Source organism: Crinia signifera, chromosome 3, assembly GCF_055691185.1.
Source record: "Crinia signifera chromosome 3, ASM5569118v1, whole genome shotgun sequence".
NCBI lineage: Eukaryota > Metazoa > Chordata > Amphibia > Anura > Myobatrachidae > Crinia > Crinia signifera.
This window is the reverse complement of record NC_139219.1, coordinates 317,505,312-317,526,580: the sequence shown is the minus strand read 5'-3', so window position 1 is coordinate 317,526,580 and position 21,269 is coordinate 317,505,312. Positions and strand designations below refer to the sequence as shown.

General features: G+C 44.8%; 1 protein-coding gene across 1 annotated transcript; it reads left to right on the top strand.

Moving 5' to 3' along the window:
• Window positions 1–547: 547 nt before the first annotated feature.
• LOC146064820 (cytochrome P450 2C5-like) lies at window positions 548–20,779 on the top strand. The gene is made up of 10 exons (XM_083178721.1): window positions 548–636; window positions 3,283–3,471; window positions 4,604–4,766; window positions 8,367–8,516; window positions 13,805–13,965; window positions 16,662–16,838; window positions 17,659–17,800; window positions 18,408–18,592; window positions 18,773–18,914; window positions 20,129–20,779. Exons 2-10 carry the CDS (start codon window positions 3,298–3,300, stop codon window positions 20,305–20,307), a joined length of 1,473 nt encoding a protein of 490 aa, XP_083034847.1. The 5' UTR covers window positions 548–636; window positions 3,283–3,297; the 3' UTR covers window positions 20,308–20,779.
• Window positions 20,780–21,269: the final 490 nt, after the last annotated feature.

Genomic DNA, 21,269 nt, shown 5'->3' with positions numbered 1-21,269 from the left:
CAGTGCAGTGTGTGACCTCCACAGCACTCACAGCAGTCACACAACTACTCACTGCAGGAGGACAGAAGAGAGAACAGCGCAGTGTGTGACCTCCACAGCACTCACAGCAATCACACATCTACTTACTGCAGGACAGGAGAGAGAACCGGCGCAGTGTGATCTCCGCAGCACTCACAGCAGTCGCACAACTACTCACTGCAGAAGGACAGGAGAGAGAACCAGCGCAGTGTGTGACCTCTGCAGCACTCACAGCAATCACACATCTACTCACTGCAGGAGGACAGGAGAGAGAACCGGCGCAGTGTGTGATCTCCGCAGCACTCACAGCAGTCGCACAACTACTAACTGCAGAAGGACAGGAGAGAGAACCAGTGCAGTGTGTGACCTCCGCAGCACTCACAGCAATCACACATCTACTCATTGCAGAAGGTCAGGAGAGAACCGGCGCATTGTGTGATCTCCACAGCACTCACACAACTACTCACTGCAGGAGGACAGAAGAGAGAACCGGCACAGTGTGTAATCTCCGCACCACTCACAGTAATCACACATCTACTCACTGCAGGAGGACAGGAGAGAGAACCGGTGCAGTGTGTGATCTCCGCAGCACTCACAGCAAGGAACTGACTTCTCAGGGTTAGTATAAGACAATGCCATTAAGGTTTTTTTCTTTAAAGTGTGGCTGATTGAGGCATTAGACATGTAAGATACCTATCCCATTGTGCTTTACAATTGCAGGTAGGAGGGCCCTGCTCAACAGCTTACAATTTATAGGGAATTGTCAGCCAGGTTGCAGAGCGGGCCCTGGGCAAAATATATGCCCAACCCCCCCCCCCCCCCCCCACACACACACACACACATCTATGTGAAGCAGTAGCATCGTCCAGGCAGCTGCGATGATGGGCAATCCAGGCAGCGGGGGGTGGGAGCTTTTAGCGCTATTTGCCAGATGGGAAGCGCAGCTGATTTTGAAAAGAATGTCTGGATGTTGATTGGCAAGATGCTCAGCCAATCAGCATCCACCCAGTCTTTTAAAAATCAGCAGCGCTTCCCACCGCTAGGTAAATAGCGCAACAAGCTCCTAGCCCCTGCTGCCCGCCACCGTCGTAGCTCCCCGGGGCAGTGCCGTCTTCCCTATTGGGGTGAGCCCATACAATCCTTGTGCCCCTGGGCAACTGCCTGTTAAGCCCAATGGGAAAGACGGCACTGTGATATGCAGGGGAAGTTTAAGAGAGGAGAGGACCCGTGTGCAGCCTTTGCTGATGGCCAGTGGCGTAAGTTCGGCAAGATAAAAACTGGTGCCCCCCCCCCAACACACACACATCTTATATAAATATATATATATATGCATGGCATGTTATGGATATTATGTTTAGAATAAAGAGTGTGACATTTATGGTCGTGCTAGGAGGAGGAGACAGACACAGAAGCAATATCGATGGCTTTCAATTAACTTATTCAAACTCACAGGGGAGGAGAGGTGCCCCCTTGGGAGCAGGAGCCCGGCGGCAGATGACTCCATTGCCTCCCAGAGTTCTGCCTCTGCTGATGGCTACTGCGCATGCCATACATGACTCCTCTCCAGGAATAGGTTTTGCCCATTTTGAGAACAAATTTGCCCTGTGATCAAGTCTGAATTAGGCGCTTTCTCACATTTGAACATTTGATGGTTTATGAACTGTATAGGGATCTGCAGGCGGATATTGAATAGCGATCCATTCACAATTCACTCGCAAATTTCCATGAGGCGGGATTTCTTTCTGTGTGGGTGGATGCCATCTACTTGCAGTATACGGTCATTAGGTTGACAAGCATTAGGTCGAAAAGCATTTCGGTCGACACCATTAGGTCGACATGCTGAAAGGTCGTCATGGGTCTAGGTCGGCAGGTCATTAGGTCTATACAAGCATTAGGTCAACATGGGCAAGGTCGACAGTCAAAAGGTTGACATGGAGTTTTTCAGTGTTTTTTGAGCCAACATGTGCCGACGGGCGGTATTTCATGTCCTACCATCTACTAGGGCGTGGTGGCAGAATAAAATAGTGGCGCAGTGAGCCATGCGAAGGGACGCAGTGCTACGTTTCAGTGTCCATGTCGACTGTGTTGACATTCGGGTCAAGAAATAGTGAAAAACCCCATGTCGACCTTTTGACTGTTGTCCTTGCCCATGTCAAGCTAATGCTTGTGTCGATTTAATGACCTGTCAACCTAGGCCCATGTCGACCTTTCAGCATGTCGACCTAATGGTGTCGACCCAATGCTTGTCAACCTAATAATCCATACCCCTACTTGCAGTCATCTGCAACTTTGCAGATCAGCGATCAGGTCTGAATCGGGCCCATTGGTATAACTCAAGCGCTTAAATAATGTAAAAATAATGTAATGCAAACTTCCCAACTGTTCCAATTTTTGCGGCACCATTCTGGGTTTATTGGGATGTCCCGTGTCCCGCCCAGAGCCGGCAGTGTGCCGCGGCACCAAAAAACTCATGTCGACCATGTGACCATCACCCACACTTCCATCACTCTAACGCTGGCTTCCTTTTACTGGCGATCTAGACGCGGTCCACTATCTTTAGACATCTAACTGGACTAAGTGCGGTCAGCCATAACATGGTCCAGCTAGGCATCATACTGTAGATCCCTTGTTCGGACACCCCTGTGAATGAGCCGGCATTGGCCCTTATTCTGGTTCACTCGCAAAGGCAAATAAATTCCTTCTCAAATGGACAGAACCATGTGCACTGCAGGGGGGGGGGGGGGCAGATGAGAATTAGATTTGGGTGGGGTGAGTGAGATCTATATTGCAGTGTAAAATTAAAGCAGTCAGTATTTTCCCGGCACAGAAACAAAATAACTCACCCAAATCTAATTCTCTCTGCACATGTTACATCTGCCCCCCTGCAGTGCACATGGTTTTGTCCATTTGAGAAGGAATTTGCCTTCGCGAGTGAACAAGAATAAGGTCCTACAGTATGTGTAGCTAATGTGTTTTCATAATCGTTTCGGCAGCAACACTTTATACTTTATAATAACTTGATAAGGCGCCATATTGCAACTTTACATTTTCATTAAAACCCAGTCAGTTCTGATGCCATACAATGACATTATTTACAGCACACGAAGGCACGTCCCCGTGTGTAAATCTACATTCCCTTCTCTCCAGTGATAACATAAATGAGGTAACAGAAAAATGATCTTCGACTATTGCTTGTAATGTACAGTATAATATATGTTTTTTAGATGTGTAATAGAATCCCTATGTTTTGTCTTCCCTCCATAGACCTTACAGCTGACCATGGACCCTTTCACAATTCTTGTGTCCGCTGTGATCATCCTGTTTCTGGCCTATGTTTATAACAATCAGAAACAAGACAAGTACAAGAATTTCCCCCCGGGACCAAAGCCTTTGCCAATAATTGGAAATATACACATGATCGACCTGGAAAAACCTCATAAGACATTTGCACAGGTAACACAGACCTTCTGCTAAATGGCCACTAGATGATTTATGTCTGCAAGTAACATAAATATGCTTTGAAATAAATAAAAAAATGTTTTGTCTACTTGTAGCGGAGGAATAGCCAAAGGAGACGCATTAAGTTACCTCCATTCTTCATGATGAAAAGTAATTGACACCAACATACTGGACTCAATTACAAATGGCTAGACCTACCTTCTGCACTAGGGATGGGAATCTCGACTGTTCAACTGCTAGACAGTTGAGATCCCGACTGACAGGGGCTATTCTTCCTCACGGGGGTCAGTGACCCCCAAAAAGGGAGACGAGAAGCTATGGTCAACGCAGTAAGCCACAGAGCCCACAGTATGACGAGCGCAGTGTGGCAAGGCTTTTTTGCACTCACTGTCGGAGTACCGGCAGTTGGGATATTGATGTCGGTATACTGACCGTTGGAATCCCAACCGTTGCCCACTCATACCACACCTGTAAATTGGGGGAAAGGAGCCTTGAACTGCACAGCTTAGTTACACACATGTATCATGAGGTGCTACTGGGAATGGAGTTCTGCAAAGAAAGACATACAGAAATGAGGCGCAACCCACAATATTAAGCTCTAACATCTCAAATTGAGCAATGGTCGAGGTTCTTGGTATATAGGTGACCTCGTATATATTGGGTGGGTCCCTAATACTACATTTGAATCCAGGGCGCAGGACACCAAAAAGCCAGCGACAGCCAGTTTCCCCAGGGCAACACACTAGTGAAAATCTTAAAGTATTAGGGCCGGATGTATGAATCTTCAAGTGAGAAAATGAAGAGTCATAAACAACCAGCCAATCAGCTGTACCAGTACAGTTAGGAGCTGATTGGCTGGTTGTTTATCACTCTCCGTCTTATCACATTTTGAAGCTTGATACATCTGCCTTTGATAAGAGCTAAGGGTTGAAAAGTGTTACATAAGTAAAAAATGCTAGAAAGTATAATAATCTATGAGAAGCAATTTGCCTTTGCGAGTGAACTAGAATAAGGGCCAATAATTCCTGCAAATTTCGGACATGAAGAATAAGTTCCACCTCCAGAATATAATTACTGACATAATGTAATTTACTGTTATTTCTGCTCTTGTTTATTGTGTGTATAGATGTCTGAGAAGTACGGCCCAGTATTCAGCGTCCAAATGGGGATGACAAAGATGGTCGTTCTATGCGGTTATGATGCCATAAAAGACGCTCTAGTAAACTACGCGGAGCAATTCTCGGACCGACCACACACTCCGGTGCTCGCTAAATTCTTAAAGGGCCATGGTAAGGGAATTTAAATGACAATAATAATAAACACAATGGGTGACATTCTATGGGATGAGAATATTAGACTTTTGCGAGTTTTTTTGCAAAATCGCCCGAAATCGCATTTTTTCCCATTTTTGCATATTTAATGAGCTGCGAAAATGTGAAAAAAGTGCGATTTTGGCCAACAAGTTGGACACACTGGAAATGCGATGGCTGCTTTTCGCAGCACATCGCATCCAGATGTTTTCACATGAAAAAGTATACAAATCGCATATTTAATGGTATGCGATTTGTATAAAGTGTGTCTATAATTTGCCCAAAAATCAGACCAGGTTCTGATGGGCGAATTAGCCAGAACCCTGCACAGATCGCAATGATCTGTGCAGGGTTCTGGTGTAAAAATAAGTTTAAACAGTTAAAATTAAAAAAAAAACCAGCGCGGGGTCCCCACCAGAGCATAACCAGCCCCGGGCTCATTGAGCCGGTGCTGGTGACATAAAATCAGGGTCCCCGACAAATAGGGGTCCCCTTGATTTAATGAAACCAGCACCAGGCTCAAGGTCCGGCGCTGGTTCCCGAAATACGGGGGACAAAATGACTAGGGGTCCCCCGTATTTTAAGAACCAGCACCAGACCCAACCAGCCAGCAGGGTAATGCCACAGCCGGGGGACACTTATTATATAAGGTCCCGCGGCCAAAGCATTATCCCCCTGGCTGGTCAGCATGGGCAGGGGTCCTGGGGAAGTGGGGACCCCCCCAATGAAGCCCCCCCCCCCCCTCCAGGACTTACCAGCCCATGCTGAAAGTCCGGGGCTGTCTCCGATGCCCCTGGGCGGTGGGCATCGGGCTGATGGATAGTGTAAAAAATAGAAGAAAAACTATTGTTTTCTACTGTAGAACTATGAGTCCCAGCAAGCCTACCCCGCATGCTGGGACTTGGAGAACCACAAGTCCCAGCATGCGGGGCATTAAAGGGCCCGCTGGCACTTGTAGTTCTACAGTACAAAAAATAGTTAAATAAAACACACTGACACCCTGAAAAATAAAAGTTTAATACACTTATAACACACACACTGATACTTACCTACCTTGAGCCCGTAGGTCGGTCCCTGGATCCTGGGTCCGGGGCTCCTGGACAGAAGAGTCCGGTTCCGGGGCCTTGGTCCTGGTTCCGGGGCTGGTCCGGGGTCCTGGGCTCCAGCGCTGATGTCTCCGGTGTCCAGGATTCGAAGAAGTCCAAAAGGGGTACCTAAGGAAGGAAATCCTACTCACCTGGTCCCCGGCGACGACATCGGCATCCTCTCCGGCAGACGCGCTGCTCCCGGCTGGTACCCGCTCACGGACTGGAGAGGCGCAGAGATGTTTCATCTTCCGCGCCTCTTCTCAGAATGATTCCATTGGCCGCCTAGCGGCCAATCAGGAGCCGAGAAAGTCGGCTCCTGATTGGCCGCTAGGCGGCCAATAGAATCATCCTGAGGAATCATCCTGAGGAAAGGCGCGGAAGATGAAAATGTTTCAGGACTAAACAATTCGCACCAACTCGCACCTATTCGCAGTATTTGGCCCGTTTTTCGCATCTCATTAAATATGCGAAAAACGGGCCAATCTTGCGATTTTCAAAAGTGCGAAGTGGTGCGATAAAAAAAATGCGGATTTATGTCAATCCATAGAATGTCACCCAATATATATAATAATGTTGGAGTATATGTTTAAGATTTTAGGACTAGACCGTTATACTGTTATTTATACTATAGACATTTCATGAAGCATGCTCATCATGGCCATTTAACTGTGGCATAGCTTAAAAAAGTATTAGAAAACATAAACTCCGAAAACTGTAAAGGCCCATACACACTGGGCAACTTTGAACTGAAAGATGCTCAAAACAGGCGGTTTGAGCGGCTTTCAGCTCAAAGCCGCCCAGTGTGTATGCCTTCGGCGATGAGCGGTGACCGCTGCTGCCTGCTCCCGTATCATTGCCAGGAAAGCCGTTCATCTGCTGGTTGTACCAGCAGATGTGCGGCTTTGAGGGTGGCTTTGCATAGCACTGTACTATGCGCTGCAATAATCTTCAAATCTTATATTCATATAATGAAATCATCCAATCATGTACTGTAATTATCGCCTTCAGGCTTATATCACTTGAATTGGTATGAGGCCTGTGATTTGCTGCTTGGAGACGACAGTTATTAACTTGACAATAAATGAAATTCTGACTATGGGCAGTATTCAATGAGAAATCTCGCCGTGTGCAGCGAATCCTGTTTAGGATTCGCTGCACACTCGCTGTGTTCCGGAGGGCTGGCTGCCACTCACTCTCTCCGTATTCAATGTCGGAGGGGCGAGTAACCCCTCGCGGCGAATCTTAACCCCTGCAGTGGACGAGCGTCCGCAGCAGGGAGCCGTGGGACGGTGGCAGGCAGGGAGATTGAAGTCTCCCTGCCTGCCCCAGAACGTATGTGGGGGGAGGTGGGCTCCCTGGGACCCAGGCAGCACAAGCTCCCCCCCCCCCCCAGAGCCAGCAGGGGACCGGGTATATTCACTGCTCCAGATCATGCATATGTAATGATCGGGTGCAGTGAATATATGAATATCTAATGAGCGGCTCGGCTCCCGGGCCCCCTGCTGGCTGCTCTGTGTAAAAAAATATATATATTTTTTTTTTATTAAATATATATTCATGTGCTATAAGCACATGAATAAAAATAGCATGCCCCTTCTCAGAATAAAATTCCTGATTTTTTTACACCAAAATTAAAACAAAGAACCTTTTATTTAAAAAGTTCACATTCCACTTCTCCATGAAGAGATGGAGAATTGCTACACGGAGAGCCACAGCGAAAATCACTCGGAAAGACGGCGAGAAGTGCACATTGAATAGGGTTGCTCGCTTTTCGAGAGCAAAAGTCTCCGTCCAACGCGAGAAAAGCACAAACTCGCCATAAAACATGGCGAATTTTTCTCATTGAATACTGCCCTATGACTAGACTCCTGCTTGAATTATCTGTGCTGACCTTAGGCCTGTGATTTGCTTTTGGAAAAATGTGTTTATTTTCTATTAGGCTTTATATTTTAGGCTATTTGTCCTTGATTAAATAAAATATTTTATAGGATTCTATAGAAAATTAAACTGCCATCTTGTCTGCCATTGTTGTGCCACTTTTTCTTTTAGTTTAACTAGCCATTTTGCTGAAGCCTTTGGCCGTTGACAGTGGTCTCTGCATATATTTATAGAATATATATGTATACACAATTATTAAATATTATGTGTGTAGGCGGGTTAGCCAGAGAGAGGGCGAGACAGGAGACCGGGGAGGCTGAGGCAATGCTAGCTGTTTTATGATGGGGGTCTGGCAACGTACAGATTAAAGCTGCTCCGTGTACGAAGAAGACAAATCTGTATATGAACAAGGGAATGTGAGAGGATGGTTTTAGGCTGGTAACGGGTGACAGAATGACAGATCTTGTGACTAAATGACACAGTGCTGACACTGTAATGTACATAGCTTGAGGCAATTCTCGATGTCTATGGTGCTCACGTGCCACCAGTTATACCTTTTCCCATAACTATTGTATTTTACATCAGCCCAGAGACTTGTATTTATTTTCTTCAGGTCTTGCTTTATCTAACGGCGAGAACTGGAAAGTAATGAGGCGATTCACCCTTTCAACATTACGAGACTTTGGGATGGGGAAGAAAGGTACTGAGAACAAGATTACTGAGGAGGCCGAATGTCTAAGACAAGCAATGAAGTCATACGAAGGTGAGGTTACTTTTAATTTCAGAACAGAACAGTTTTAGAGCAGGATGTAATGCATTGTAAGTCCGAATGCTCGACGAACGCTGAGGTTTTTATTAAATTGGTAGTCTTGGCTCCGGTCAACACCTTCAGTGGTCAATGCATGTCGAGCTAAAGAGGGACAACATAATTACCATATACCACCTATTTATACATCTCCATTTTGTCCCACGTCATTTTACTAAAGTCAATAGCAACCAATCAGATGCTATCTATTATATTCTAGAAGGTGCTAAATAAATAAGAAGTCAAAATTGATTGGTTGCTAAGGGCAACAACACTTCTTCAGTAGAACTCCCATCTTAGTAAACTTACCTCCATGTGTCATCTGTTTACAATTTCACTGGGGATGCCGCCATTTTGTATATATTTGACCTTAAAATGCTTCTACTCGGTGTGGTTGGCAGATGCACAAACAATTTTGGACATTTTATGTGAAAGAATGAAGCTATTGTAGGTGACCTATTTGAGCCACTGATCTGTTTGGTGGGATGGTGATCACTAGGGTTACCAACTCATCCCTTTAATCTGGGACACATATTAATTACACAGGTTCTGTGGCAGTTTAAAACCAGGTGAAAGCCAGCCACAGAACCTGTGTAAGTAATGTGTGTCCCGGATTAAAGGGATGAGTTGGTCACCCTAGTGATCACACTTATTGGCTGGCCTGTGTACATTACCCAGGTGGCAGTTAAGCAGGCCAGACTGATAAAAAAACAGCCAATCAGCTACTACCTGTAATTTTTCAAACACAACCTGTGACATGGTAGTAAGGAGCTGATTGGCTGGTTGTTTATCACTCTCCATTTGATCACTTTTCAAGCTTAGTACATCTGGCCCATTGTCAGTTATTTCTTGAGACTACAGAAATATTAAAATGCATCATAGAGCATGGATTTGGTTTCATGTTTCACAATTATACATGTGTTATGATGAAGACACCAGGGTATATTTACTAAACAGCAACACATACACAGTTTGGAATTTTATATTATTGCATTTTTACAATTGACATCTCAAATTATACCCCAGCAGACTACTTTGAAGTTCTGATAGATCATCAGCGGCGTAACTATAGCACCGCAGCCCTCGCCACCACGGGGGGGGGGGGGGGGCGCTGTGCATGTGGGGGCGCCGGGGGGCTGTGGTGCTATAGTTAAACCCCCCCCCCCCCAATCCCCCGCAGACTTACCTATCTCGCTGATCCCGGCTCCGTTCTTCTGCTGAGGACCACCACAAAATGGCCGCCCCCATATAGCACACAGTTCTCTAAAACTGTCTGCTGTATGGGGGCGGCCATTTTCTGGTGGTCCTCAGCAGAAGAACGGAGCCGCCGGGACCAGCGCGATAGGTAAGGCTGTGGGGGATTGAGGGGGGGTTTGCATGGGCGGTGGGGCGGCGGGGCGGGGGTAGGGGTGCTTGCCGGGGCGGCAGCAGGGGGGGGGGCGCCCAAAACATAGCTACGCCACTGTAGATCATAGTTACCTCCCCTCCTACATTCTGCAGGAGACTCCCTGAAATAAGAGCAATCTCCCTCTCTCCCTCATTAGTCTATCAATTTGCCTCATGTCACCTAGCCCACATTACACTGTTACATCATAGTTACCTACCCTCCTGTATTCTGCAGGAGACAATGGGTTGGGGATAAGGGAGGGGGAGTTAGGAGTCCGCACACACTTTTCTTTAGAGTATCCCCTATATTTAGTTGGGGGGAGGTTGCCTTCAATTTCTGGTTATTTGGGCAGCGGGTGCTATCCAGGCAATATGGTTAGAGTATAGGTTCAAAAGAGAGAAGAATTGCACTGTGGATGCACACCTAAAGGGAGGAATATTTCAAACAGATGGAAATATTCTGGTCTTTTTTAATATAAAAATTGTACTTTATTATTTTAATTCGATCTAAAAAAGGGAGATGAGCAACCTGTCAGGATTTTTTAACATATAGAATCCGTGTGATGATCTCCCGTGCTCATCTCCCTTTTTTAGATCGAATTAAAATAATAAAGTACAATTTTTATATTAAAAAAGACCAGAATATTTCCATCTGTTTGAAATATTCCTCCCTTTAGGTGTGAATCCACAGTGCAATTCTTCTCTCTTTTGAACCTCTATTCTGCAGGAGACACCCTGACATAACAGCAAACTCCCTCTCTCCCTCATTAGTCTAGCAATCTCCCTCATGTCACCTAGCCCACATTACACTGTTACATATTAGTTACCTCCCCTCCTGCATTCTGCAGGAAACTCCCTGAAATAAGAGCAGTCGCCCTCTCTTCCTCGTTAATCTAGCAATCTCCTTCATGTCACCTAGCCCACATTACGCTGTTACATCATAGTTACCTCCCCTCCTGCATTCTGCAGGAGACTCCCTGGCATAGCAGCAATCTCCCTCTCTCCCTCATTAGTCTAGCAATCTCCCTCATGTCACCTAGCCCACATTACACTGTTACATATTAGTTACCTCCCCTCCTGCATTCTGCAGGAAACTCCCTGAAATAAGAGCAATCTCCCCCTCTCCCTCATTAGTCTAGCAATCTCCCTCATGTTACCTAGCCCAGATTACACTGTTACATCATAGTTACCTCCCCTCCTGCATTCTGCAGGAAAGTCCCAGACATAGCAGCAATCTCCGTCTCTCCCTCATTAGTCTAGCAATCTCCCTCATGTTACCTCGCCCAGATTACACTGTTACATCATAGTTACCTCCCCTCCTGCATTCTGCAGGAAAGTCCCAGACATAGCAGCAATCTCCGTCTCTCCCTCATTAGTCTAGCAATCTCCCTCATGTTACCTAGCCCAGATTACACTGTTACATCATAGTTACCTCCCCTCCTGCATTCTGCAGGAAAGTCCCAGACATAGCAGCAATCTCCCTCTCTCCCTCATTAGTCTATCAATCACCCTCATGTCACCTAGCCCACATTACACTGTTACATATTAGTTACCTCCCCTCCTGCATTCTACAGGAGACTCCCTGACATAGCAGCAATCTCCGTCTCTCCCTCATTAGTCTATCAATCTCCCTCATGTCACCTAGCCCACATTACACTGTTACATATTAGTTACCTCCCCTCCTGCATTCTGCAGGAAACTCCCTGAAATAAGAGCAATCTTCCCCTCTCCCTCATTAGTCTAGCAATCTCCCTCATGTCACCTAGCTCACATTACACTGTTACTTTTTTTGGGGAAAATGGGGCGCTGTGCAAAATTCTACTACCAACTATAATCTCCCTGAAGTTAGTTTTCAAAAGTAGGCAATTATGTGATAGACCCTAAACTCTTTTTACACCTCAATATTTTGTGAATATTTTGCAAAATAATGTTCAATAAAAAGTCTCTAAAAAATGGAATCCTCATTAGAATTTATGGTACTTTTTAATGTAATGCAAATTGTAAATTGTTTTTAAAGGTTCCAAAGTAAATTAAATTAAAATACCCGATGTGGCTTATGTACTAACCTGTGAGGTGCACACAATAATATAAATAAAAAAACAAAACCAAAAAAGGTTGTATGCAGGTTTGAAGGGCAGAGCGGAGACGGCAACAGGGACCACTGTAAGAAACTGGTGTGTGTCACCCCGATGTGACTGTAGCTGCGATGATAACTGCCACCATATCTGAATCACCCCTCAGTGGTTGCTTCCCTGTATACACAGACGTTAGGATAATGACTGCTCGGATTTTGGGATTATTCACGTCACTGAGGCTATAATTATATATTTAGCTGAGCATTGAATCTTTTTTTTTTTAATTCAATGATTTTTATTGAAATTTTTAATATACTACATGCATACTCCCCCCCCCCCCCCCCCCTGCGTAAACAGTAAATGTAACAAGCTCAAGCATCAGATCCCGCATAGTTGGTAAATAGACATCCATAGGGCACACATATAGTAAAACACAATACGGAGATAATAAAAAAGTTTTGCATTACAGGATATATGAACTACCAATGTCCATTTGGACTGGTGGCAGTAGGGAATATATAACTCACAGATATATATGGTAAAATGTCTCACTAAAATACAACATATGCTAATAGCATGGTAAAGACATTCTAGAAAAGATTGTTGCAAGATCAGACGTCCGAGCAAACATGGAATATAAGGAATAAAAAATAGGGATGAAAATAAAACTTAATTACCACTAACTAAAGTACTACCTACACTACCCAAAGCAAAATCCCCCCAAAATAACCCAAAACAAACCTCCCCTAAATCCCCCCACCCTGTATGACCTAACCCCAACCTAGGTATACTTGGATCCCTAACAGCCCACCATTCCCCCCAACTAACTATACTACCCATCACTAAAAAGAGATAAATTAGTGGCCATCAGCTATACAGGTCGAGTATCCCGTATCCGAATATCCGTTATCCGAATTATTCCGAAATACGGACATTCCAGAAAGTGAAACAATTTTTTTTTTGCTAAAAACTCACTGGGGACATATGTAACAGCATCACTGGGGACATGATATGTAACTGGCACTATATATGTGCAAGACAATGATTGCTTGGCATTCAAATTCAGTGCTGAGATAGTACACACATTTTGTTTCACGTTTTGAAACCTTGTTTTTTGAACAATTAAAATATATTTGTGTGTATTTTATGTGGTAATAAAATATATTTGTGTGTATATTATGTGTTTATACAGCATAAATGCAAGATACTTCAAAATACATCATTGAAATATTAAAATATTCCGAAATACGGAATAATCCGTTATCCAAAATTCTCCTGGTCCCGAGCATTTTGGATACGGAATACTCAACCTGTATTAGCTAACCTAGCCTAAAAAAACCTAATTCACCCCTTCCTCCCACCCCCTACACTACCGTACCTACCTAAACATCCCTCCCCCCCCCCCCCCCCCCCTTCCCCATATAGTGATCGGATAATAAGCGGATGGGATAACTGGGGCCATGGCTTGGTACTATTCAAGGATTTTAATCGTCTGTGGAGAACCCGTCTCTCCCTCTGACAACAAGATATCTTATTAACTAGCATAGGAATAACTGCACATTTAGAAATAGCAAAACAATTTCAATTTGGTCATGCCCACATGAAAATATATGTTCAAAAGGTAAACATAAACAGGAGCTGTAAGGGCCCCAGGATTGGTACACTGAGGCAGAACTAATGTCTCTGAATACCCAAAATATGAGCATTGAATCTTTAATTTAATTTTTTTCTATTTAAATTTAAAGTATTTTTATTTGACTTTTAAACTGATTTTTCTGTTTCTAGGGAAACCCTTTGATAATTTGCCCATCATGAACGCTGCTGTAGCTAATATAATTGTGACCTTACTACTCGGCCGGAGGTTTGAATACGATGACCCAACCATACTGCAGCTGATGACTATAATTAATGAAAATATGAGACTCCTGGGAAGTCCTATGGTCCGGGTAAGTAATTTAAAAATATTTAAGAGGGGTAGATGTATGAAGCAGTGATAAGGGAGAAGAAGTGATAAAGTACCTGGTATCACCGGCCAATCAGCTCCTGACTGTTAGAAGCTGATTGGCCGGTGATAAAGTACCAGGCACTTTATCACTTCTCCTCCCTTATCACTGCTTCATACATCTACCCCAGTGTCCTGTCAAATCTGTATAAATACTGGAACTCAAATGTCAAGTATGAAATGTAATGACTTATATCAGTAACTAGTTAAAAGGCCGTCAATATGACGAGTTTTGCAATGTACTTTCACTTTGAGCTGTGACAGTTTTTACATTCACTTTGAGCTGTGACCGTTTTTACTTTCCCTTTGAGCTGTGACCCTCCACCCTACCCCCAGTCCCTATCTGCTCCTACCTCCAATCTCTGCCTTCACATAGGTACAGTTGAGCTAATAAGTTTACATACCCTGGCAGAATTTGTGATTTTCTGGCCATTTGTCAGAGAATATGAATGATAACTCACAAACTTTTCTGTCATTCATGGTTAGTGGTTGGGTGAAGCCATTTATTGTCAAACAACTGTGTTTACTCTTTTTAAATCATAATGACAACAGAAACTACCCAAATGACCAGCAGTCTCAGCAGCAGCATTCAGTGCTGCAGGAACCAGGAAGTAGCATCACTATGAATGTCTCCATGCTGTAAATGGGAGCCAAGTTGTATGACCCATGTACACTGCCCCTGAACACAGGACCATCCCAGAAATCAGGCCTGCACACACTGCATTGATTTCCTGAACCACGGTACACAGATTTAGGGCCAGATGTACAGTAATAAGCTTGAAAAGGGATAAAATGGAGATTAATAAACCCCCCAGCCAATCAGCTCCTACCTGCCATGTCACAGGCTGTGTTTAAAAAAAGACAGGTAGGAGCTGATTGGCCGGTGTGCTATCACTCTCCATTTTACCACCTTCATCTGGCCCTAACCCTTTTCCTCTGAGCCGTAACTTGGGTTGAACTGGCAATAACCCGGGTTACAGCAGATGTGGAAAAGACGTATAATTAACTACTCACACAGGAATTGTTTATCACTATATTGTACTGGCAGAGTATCCCTTATCTGTACATCCCTTATCTGAAATATTCAGAAAACCGTAAATCTTCAGAATACAGCAGGGTTGCCGACCCTCCCGGAATTTCCCGAAAATCGGGTCCTTCCTCCCGGCCCCCGGAAGGGTGGGCAACCCTCCCGGAATCAGGGGGACGCCCACTGAGCCCCCCCGATCGCGGCATTTATATGCCGCAATCCGCGGGTCTCAGGGGAGCATACCTCCCAACTTTTCTTTTGAAGAAATAGGGACACTCGCGCGGCGAAGCCGCGCGAGCGCCCGAAAAGGGGGCGTGGCGTATGCAAATGAGGGCGCGGCTTATGCTAATTAGCCGCGACCTCATTTTCATACGAGAATAGACGCTGTGCGCATGCGCACAGCGTCTATTCTACTACATTGGGGGGTCTCCCAACTGCCACCCCCCCGCAGCGGGACAATGCCTGCCGCGGGTGGGACGTCGGGACAGGACCCGAAAATCGGGACTGTCCCGACGGAATCGTGACAGTTGGGAGGTATGGGGGAGGGGGCGGAGCTAAAACGGCACAATTGTGTCATTTTAGCCCCGCCCCCTCCATGGATATCAGTTATTTCGGCTATTTGCCGTAATGGGGACGGGGCTTAATGACGTCACTGTTAAGCCCCACCCCCAAAACACGTAATGCAAGATTCCTCTCCGGGCTTCTCCCGGAGAGGATTTTTTGAAAGTCGGCAACCCTGGAATACAGTATTTTGTGACTTTTTCCCCCTCCCTTTTTAATACTCACCTCGTCCCCCGGTGTTCACAGCGGCCATCCGAATAATCTTCAGCGGCATCCCCAGTCCCAAAAGATGCATTGCACGGGTGTGCTGGTACACCCGTGCAATGCATCCTTGGGACTGGGGATGCCGCTGAAGACTTGGGGGGGACCAAATGACTGCCTTGCCCCTGGCGCCGGAGGCTGAGTGAACCCTGTGCCCACATACCTCTGTCCGGGCAGCGGGGGTTCCGGTCCGAGCAGCGGGGGGACGGGCAGCGGGGTCCGGGGACGGGAAACGCCACGGCGGCTTTCACTTGTAGCAAGCTACACTATTTGCCTGGTGGCGGGAAGCGCTGCTGATTTTGAAAAGACTTGCCAGACGCTGATTGGCTGAGAGAATTCAGCCAATCAGCGTCCGTTAAGTCTTTTCAAAATCTGCTTCCCACTGGAAAATAGCGGTTTGCTTCCAGCTGTCGCTACGCCCATCCCCTGGACCCCCGCTGCCCGTCCCCCCCCCCCCCCCCCCCCTCCCTTCCATGCAGTCCCCCAGCCCACCCCTAGTTTAGGCCCCGGTACAACTATTGCATAACATGTTTTAATAAACATTATATAAAAACAGTTTAGCATAGATGGTGCAATACATAAGGATTCCTTTACTCTGGATGCTTGGCCTGTTTTATGAATGGGTACAAGAACCGTACTAATCGCCTATGTATAAAATAAAGTGTTCTTCAAACAAATGTCAAATGTTTCCTTTCTCCTACCAACCTGTCATCTATCTCATAAGGATAGGATAATCATTTAAAATTCTAATCCAGTGTAAATATTTGGTTAAATGTCCCCTCTTTTTCTAGATATACAATATGTTCCCATCTGTGATGAAATGGCTGCCGGGCGATCACAGAAACTTCTTTGAAAACAATACAGTGTTTGAGAATTTTATGACCGCGACATTTACGAAACACAGGAACGAGCTGGACGTGAATGACCAGAGGAATCTGATTGATGCGTTCCTGGCTAAGCAGATAGAGGTATAACACTGTACATCTTACCATTTAGCATTATCACACATAAAATCCCAGGTCATTACTGTGCGGCTTACCCAACAGCCATGACCCTGTTCCATTCTCGGCCGCTTATTGAAGAATCGACAGGCGGGATTCAATGTCCTGCCTGCCAAACGCCGAAAAAGGGGCGTGGCCATGACACACGGCCGTGGATTGTCCAGGTGCTGATGCAGTACCAATATTGATGCCGTTGACCAATATTTTTTTTGTACCGTGCATGCATCTGAGTCTCCCCGTATATGCTCCCAGATTGGCTGCACACGAGACACAGCATAGAACCAGATGCATTGTCTGAGAATTATAGTAGGGGGATGGTGCTGATGTGGACATGCACAGCCACTCACACTAGAGGTAATACAGCAGATGAAGAAACTGCCCCGCCACAGGGTGAGGGTGCATATTTTGACCGATGGTGCACCTACAAATTCACATTGATGACATTCACTGGTTAAAATGCTGCAGGTGAGGTCTCAGTTCTCTAAAAATAAGACACTGCATTAGCATAAAGATTGGGGTAGAAGACTTTAATTGCCTACATCCGTCTTATTTAACCGATTTGTCTGAACAAAAGTTGTTTGCCCTTTTCCAGCATTTCGAAGCAGTCGATTGGCTAGTGGCAAAGATGACGGATGTCTCATCTGTATTTGAAAAATAGTATATGCCCCCTACCACACTTGTACATGGAAGGTGCCATGGATGGATTTAAGCAACGTATGATGTTATCCAAGGTGGCCAATGTGGTCATTTTTCTTTATAATGGTGGCTTATACTATGTTTTGTACAGGGGAAGCAAGATTCCACATTATATTACCACAATGGTAACCTGGCAGCACTGGTGGGAGATCTGTTTACTGCTGGGATGGAGACCACTACGACCACACTGCGATGGGGCCTTCTGCTCATGATGAAATACCCGGAAATACAAAGTAAGAAATACTGTACACATGCGATAATGTGGTCCTATGCATATGATAAATGATGTGGTCATATAAAGTCATTATATTGTAATATTTTAAAGTAGGATAATTGTTATTCCTTCAAATAAATGAGTCATGGGTCTATGCAAAGAAATTACATTTTTGAGCATTTTTACGTTTATTTTGCTAGAATGTGTTTGGTATGCTTATTGTACTTTTATCTATTATTTTAAATGAAAGTAAGGAAACTGATGATACAGCCGTGTATTGTGCCTACTGTGCAGCAGGCTGTATAGGGAAGAGCTGGGAATAATCACCCTACATGCCCTACAAAGACGGAAATACAGTAAAACAAAAACTTGCTAGATATATTTGTGAGCATGTATGGATGAGAAGTACAAGTAAAGATGGTGATATATAAATTGAGGATGGTACTGCGGAAGTGCTACAGGATGAGGGGGATATTTGTTTAGCTGATGCTGTTAATGTTATGGTGGAAATCCGTTGCGCACAAGTGCAGAATGGATTTACGCCTTTAAAAAAAAACAGTTAAGTGTTTAAAAAACAGTTAAAACAGTTTTATAATTTTTTTCAAAAATAATATATTTTCTGACAGAAAAAGTGCAAAATGAAATTGAGACAGTGATTGGTTCAACTCAGCCACAGTTAGAGCACAGGAAGCAAATGCCGTACACGGACGCCGTCATCCATGAAATTCAGCGGTTTGGTGATATCGCACCGGACAGTGTCCCGCATGCAACTTCCCAAGACGTCACATTCAGAGGATATTTTATACCGAAGGTGAGAATCTGATTTGTCTCAGAATGCCACAAGGACGCTGCTGGGTTATGTAGCAGGTGTCTACAGCAATATTCATAATGCTTCAACAACTGGTTTTGACCTATTCGAGATGCCATACAAAATATTCTGTTTATTACCTCTGTTTATATGCTGCAGTTCTAAATGACTATTTTTCCACAGGGGACCACGGTGATGCCATCGCTGTCCTCGGCGCTGCACGATGGCGCCTACTTTGAAAAACCAGATGAGTTTTACCCGGAACATTTTCTCACCCCGGAAGGAGACTTCAAGAAGAACGAATCCTTCATACCGTTCTCACTGGGTAATACACTTACTATTGCTAATAAAGAGTTCAGTAATGTGCAGGGCCCAGGGCCTCGAGACCACATCACCTGGGCATGTTACTTGTTCTTTGGTCAGTAGTTCAGTTTGAAAGACATACCGTTTGGTTTAAGAATTTGCAGGGGATATCCTAGTTCCAATGCCATTTTGGCTGATAAAAATGACCTGATATTAATCAGGTCAATTATATAATTAATGACTGTCAATTAATAATTGACAGTTATTATTGCGGTATTCAATTAGATGCCATTTTTATCTCCTAAAAATGAATCCACATGATATTGGGGATAAGGGGGTAGGGTATTTGGGTGAAGTCGTTAATAGGATACCCCCCCTTCCCATATTTTGCCAACACTAAGGGGCAGTTTTATCACAATCTGCATCAGATGTGAATCTGATGTGATAAAATTGCCCTTATCCACAATACGATAATTGATATATGACATTGATGTATTAATTATTGCATGCGGGGACGGAGCTTACGAGAGATAGGAAATCCTAGGCAGGGTGAAAGTGAGGTCTAGCTCAGAGTTAGGATAGGGTTAATTGCTAATTTGTTTGCTTAGCCAATCCAGCCGGATCAGGGGAGTACTTAGGGGGATTTAGGTCAGTTAAGGACCTGCCTCTTTTTCAGCATTCTCCTCCCACCCACCACATTTTTTTTTTCTATTGCCGGTTGAGGTTTGTCAACTACTAGGTGGCGGTAAATAACGATAGACAAGTGGCAATAGCGCTGCTTTTTGTGTGGTGAGCTCTCTCTTTCAATACACCAGTCTAAACTGATATACTGAACCCTACTAGGGTGAGTGGCAATGGCTGGCAGGCCGGGCCTATTGTGGTGTATTTTTGGGACAGTTGGAGCCTAGTTATTTAGACAGAGTGTGAATCTGGCCCTTGTGTTGTGAATTACTAAAGGGTAGGGCATAGCGTCACTGAGCAGCTGACTATTCTTTCTTTGGCCATCATACTTCTTCTAAGATCTATATTAGGTAAAAGGTTGACCGATTTTAGTGGCATATTACTTTGCATAGCTTGTTATAGTAAGCAAGGATCACTCTTATGCCCCCTACATACAGGTCAACGGGAGTTTGGGCTGAGTGATCTTTGTGGACAAAGTTCTTTTTTGTATTCATTATCCTTTTGTAAACCTCTGTGCCTGCTATTATTAATGTTTCCCATTGTGGTTTGTCCCAGGTAGAAGAAGCTGCGCCGGGGAGAACATGGCCAATATGGAGCTGTTCCTGTTCTTCACGTCGCTGCTGCAGAACTTCACCTTCCAGGCCCCTCCCGGAGCTAAATTGGACCTCACCGCTGCAATGGGCGCTACTAATGCACCACACCCTTATGAAACCTGTGCTATACCCCGCAGCTAGGACATGTTTTCAGCCAGGCCAATTTGAGACATATAATGTGTCATCATTATATAGACTTATAGATGTGTCCAGAAATCACTATGCCCAAAATGCGGCAAATAGGCCTGCGGAATTCGTCACTAGAGACTCAAGCGCAATTCATTTTTGCAGAAAGGTGGAGGGTTCCGCTGTTGGGAGGAAGCAGTGGAGGGAATATGGAGGTTTTCCAGCTACAAGTACAGACATATACTTTCTCCACCCATGGAATGTCCCTTCAGCTCTGCCCCATCCTCACTCTCTCCATATCTTCTTAGTGTGGGGGGAAGAGCCACACTAACTGCCATTCCAAACTGACTCACTAGAAGTGGGTGTGGCTCCCCCATTTGAATTTTCCTGCAGCTCCAACTCTGGAGCCACCACTGCTGTACTCCCCCATCCCTCTCACCTACTCACTATCCCCAATCTTTCTCAGTTATATGCCTTGTTTAAAGAAGCTGTGTGTGTGTTGGGGGGGGGGGGGGGGGTAGTTGCCGGTGCTAAAAGGGGAGGGAATGCTTGCCATGGGAGCGGAATATTGCTTACGTGGGGGGGGGGGCTCTATAGTGTATATATTTTTTTTAATAAACGTTATTTTCTCTTATTCCAGCAGCACCATTATATTTATTCATCACAGCCAACACCGGTTTAACAATTGATGTAATAATTCTACTGTATCTCTTTAAATGACCTTAGCAAGGATAAACAAATACTGTAGCTAATGCATATGCATTGTCGGTTACCTGCTGGTTAGGGTTAGAGGTGTTCCTCCCCAGGTGCCAAAACGGGAGGGTGGATAGGTAATAATAACAGTGGAATCGTGTTTGAGGACACATACATTTGTCCTCCTGTAGGTATCTATACTATCTGTTGAAAAGTATGTGTAACAGAACAGCTTTGCTAAAAAGCTTCTGGACATCAGCAAAAGCCAGTTAAATAGTTCCTGG